At 37.7% G+C, this 3,141-nt stretch overlaps 1 protein-coding gene across 2 annotated transcripts; it reads left to right on the forward strand.

The window, feature by feature from the left end:
- Window positions 1-16: 16 nt before the first annotated feature.
- On the forward strand, window positions 17-2,781 carry LOC108625988 (keratin, type I cytoskeletal 9). 2 transcript variants are annotated; one of them, XM_026814409.1, is made up of 6 exons: window positions 17-457; window positions 534-841; window positions 1,228-1,296; window positions 1,491-1,577; window positions 1,644-2,046; window positions 2,103-2,781. In XM_026814409.1, the coding sequence occupies exons 2-6, from the start codon at window positions 785-787 to the stop codon at window positions 2,411-2,413; spliced, it is 927 nt and encodes a 308-aa protein (XP_026670210.1). In that variant the 5' UTR covers window positions 17-457; window positions 534-784; the 3' UTR covers window positions 2,414-2,781. The 2 variants fall into 2 exon arrangements, with proteins under 2 accessions (XP_026670210.1, XP_017881867.1); XM_018026378.2 differs by lacking the exon at window positions 17-457 and having other exon boundaries at window positions 468-841.
- Window positions 2,782-3,141: the final 360 nt, after the last annotated feature.

Here is a 3,141-nt window from a genome sequence, read left to right on the forward strand (position 1 = left end):
AATCCAATGAAAAATGTCTCGTTTGTATGGAACCGATTCGAATAGAAACTAAGCCAAGGACATCCGAGACCGTTTCAAAACGCAGCAAAAGTGTTTTTTCGCACCGGTTACGTCACTTTCAAAGATCATCGTCCGATATTTATGTAACACGTGGTCCCGCATAACCCACGCATTCGCATCGCTCGTGTTCCGCGTGTATGGTATCAGTGAAAAAGGACCGTAAGGATCAGACGAGCGAATTCGAGAAACAGGTAAGTAGAAAGCTCGCCCGGTCGGTCGGTCGGTCGGATTCGATTGGTTGGCGCGCGATGCGGGACACCTGGTCTCGCCCTTATATGTTGCATCGAGATGGATCATGGATTCAAACGATCAGTTCTCTGCCATCGACAGCGAAGCGAACGTCTTCGACAATTTCTGTCAAACACCATCGTTCGATTAAATATTATTTCTTGTTTTAGTAAGTATCATTAGTCCTTCTTCTTATAAGGATTCAATTGCATGCATTTGCTTTTCTGTCTCTTTTATAATTTTAGAAAGTGTCGCATTCTACTTTCGTCTGAGCAATCCCGCCCACGCCACTGTTTGTACATAAAAGTAATAGGTGAATCGCAAAGCAGCTAGTCGAAGAGGAAGGATCAAAAGATATTGTACTTTGTGCATCGCGATTGGTCGATGCCCTGCGTGGGACACGACAGCTATCCTTATAGATCCGCGGATCGTCGGTCTGTCTGCAGTTCATCGATCGTGAAAATTGAGAGAGTAGTCGAAGCAAGCAGTTAGAGGGATGTTCGGAACCACTGTTACCTTCGGTGCTATCATTTGCCTGGTAGCCTCAGAAACGGTAAATTTTTACAACTTAAAGATTGAATATAAACAAACAAATGGAATGTAAATATAAATTAAAAAATTAAGAGATTTTAATAAATTTGAATTGGTACACCCTCAATATTAACGTAGAAAGTTGATATTAAATTCAAAATCTACTAAGAAATGCAATGATTCTTGTTGAGGCAACACAGTGATCTTCTGGTTGACACACGGAAAATACTTAGATTTGTCATTATATGCAAAGAAGTGAAAGTTGAGAAGTGTAGACATAATAAGCTACGTACGTCTTTCGCCAATCCTACCAGCATTTACGAATTTAATATCACGATGATATTTAATGCATTTAATAATCGTTACAATTAAGTCAAATATTATAGCATGTGTTAACTCAAATTTCAGGTGATTCTCCAGAGAATAAAGCGACAAGATGTTCCACAAGAAGGTGGCGTGATAGATAATATATTCAACGTAAGCACTCGATATCTTTCCATTATAGAATGCATTAATAAATAAATTGTTGTAACACATAAATTTTGTATGAAATCTCATGTTAAAATGTATTATTAATCTAACATATTTTCTGTCTTCGAATATCTTTTTAACGTTTTGATATTAATTCGGGAACCAACTATTGTCTAATAGAATTTGTTTTACGATCTCAGATCCCAATTACGGCTATCAAGCAAACAGCAGCTGCTGCGCAGTCCTTCAGTCCACAAAATTCCCAAACTATCGACAGCGTTTTGCAGGTATCAAAGCAATTAATTATTTTTAATTACTAATAGTTTTTTTTTAATTAATCTTGCGCTTCGTAGATTCCCATATCGACTTTGCAAGCCGTCGGCAATCTCGTGAAGTCGACAACAGGTCAGAGACGCCAGAATGCTGAAAATGCACAGAAAAATCGACAAGAGAGACTGGACCGCTTGATAGCTCAGAGAGAGCGACAGAGGTTGCAGAGAGAGTTACTTCAACAACAACGTTTGAAACAGCAACAAGTGAAAAGGACCATCAAAGTGAACAACACGGATCCGTTTGGTTTCAACAATTTATCATTCTTGATTGGCAATCATGGGATTCTAGGCAGCATTGTAGGCAGCATTCAAGGCATGTTTGGTACCTACGCTCATGCTGACAGCAGTCATGGTAGTCATGGTGGAAGCAGTCACGGTGGAAGCAGTCATGGTGGAAGCAGTCATGGAAGTCATGGAAGTCAAGGTAGAAATAATTTTAAAAGGAATTAAAAACGCTTTTACATCGAACGTATTTTATAGGAACCCATGGAAGTCATGGGAGTACAAGTGGTAACCAAAATACCTACGAAGTTCACGAAAATATAGAAGAAGATACCAATTTCACCTGGCACGGGAACACTGGTGGCACTTTTTCAGGCTCACGACCAACCAGCACTCAAATCGTTATCCAAAATAAGATTGCTCCTAAGGACAAGAGGCCTTACCCTTACAAATACTCTTATGACAATTTGAATCGAATACAAAACAAAATTGCGCCAACCTCGGAAGAGGATTACCCGATTGAGAATAAGATTGCACCAAAAAGTAACAAAATTTCGTTCCAGTCTTAACTTTTATAGTCTATCGAAATTCACTGCAAAATGCAAAATTTGTTACATTCAAACATCATATAATACCTATGTTCTAATAGAGCTTTTATGTTGGTGCAGAATTAGCATTAAACATACTAATTAATAAAATTGTCGCATCACACTGTCACAATCAACACTGTAATTGTAATTTCTGCGTAAGTTTGTGTGGATCTCATCATGTTTCCGATGCATGAAACATTTCGTGATTTCGGGTAGACCTGTTAAAATTCATGTTGCGTCTCCAGACTCGGAAATCTTTTTGTCCTTCAAATGTGACGACTTCAGCGAACTTCAAAAGAAAAGAACGCATGTATATACTGAATTGAAATAAATTCTTTCTCATTGTCCATTGATCCTTGTATTAAAAAAAAATCCTAGTGAAATTTATGTAATATATTAAATAGTTCAACCTTCAGGTTCCACCTGATCAGAATCGTTGAATTATAATACAATATGTGCATCGAAGCAAAGAAAACAGTATCTTAAGACCAGATGGAATTCCGGTTTCGTAGTATCACAACAATCAATTGATTAATGTGAAATATTCCACTGCTACGAGAATGAAATGCACAACGAGTTGATTACAAAGTGCGATTTTTTACTTCTCGCATTCCACTGTAAATATCTAATAGAAACCACTATCATTCATACCTATATACAATTGTGGTACTATTTACAGTTCTACTACGTTTTGAAATTTGGACTTC

This window comes from Ceratina calcarata, unplaced genomic scaffold (genome assembly GCF_001652005.2).
Source record: "Ceratina calcarata isolate Rehan_Ccalc_2016 unplaced genomic scaffold, ASM165200v1 scaffold3864, whole genome shotgun sequence".
In the NCBI taxonomy this organism is placed as follows: Eukaryota; Metazoa; Arthropoda; class Insecta; order Hymenoptera; family Apidae; genus Ceratina; species Ceratina calcarata.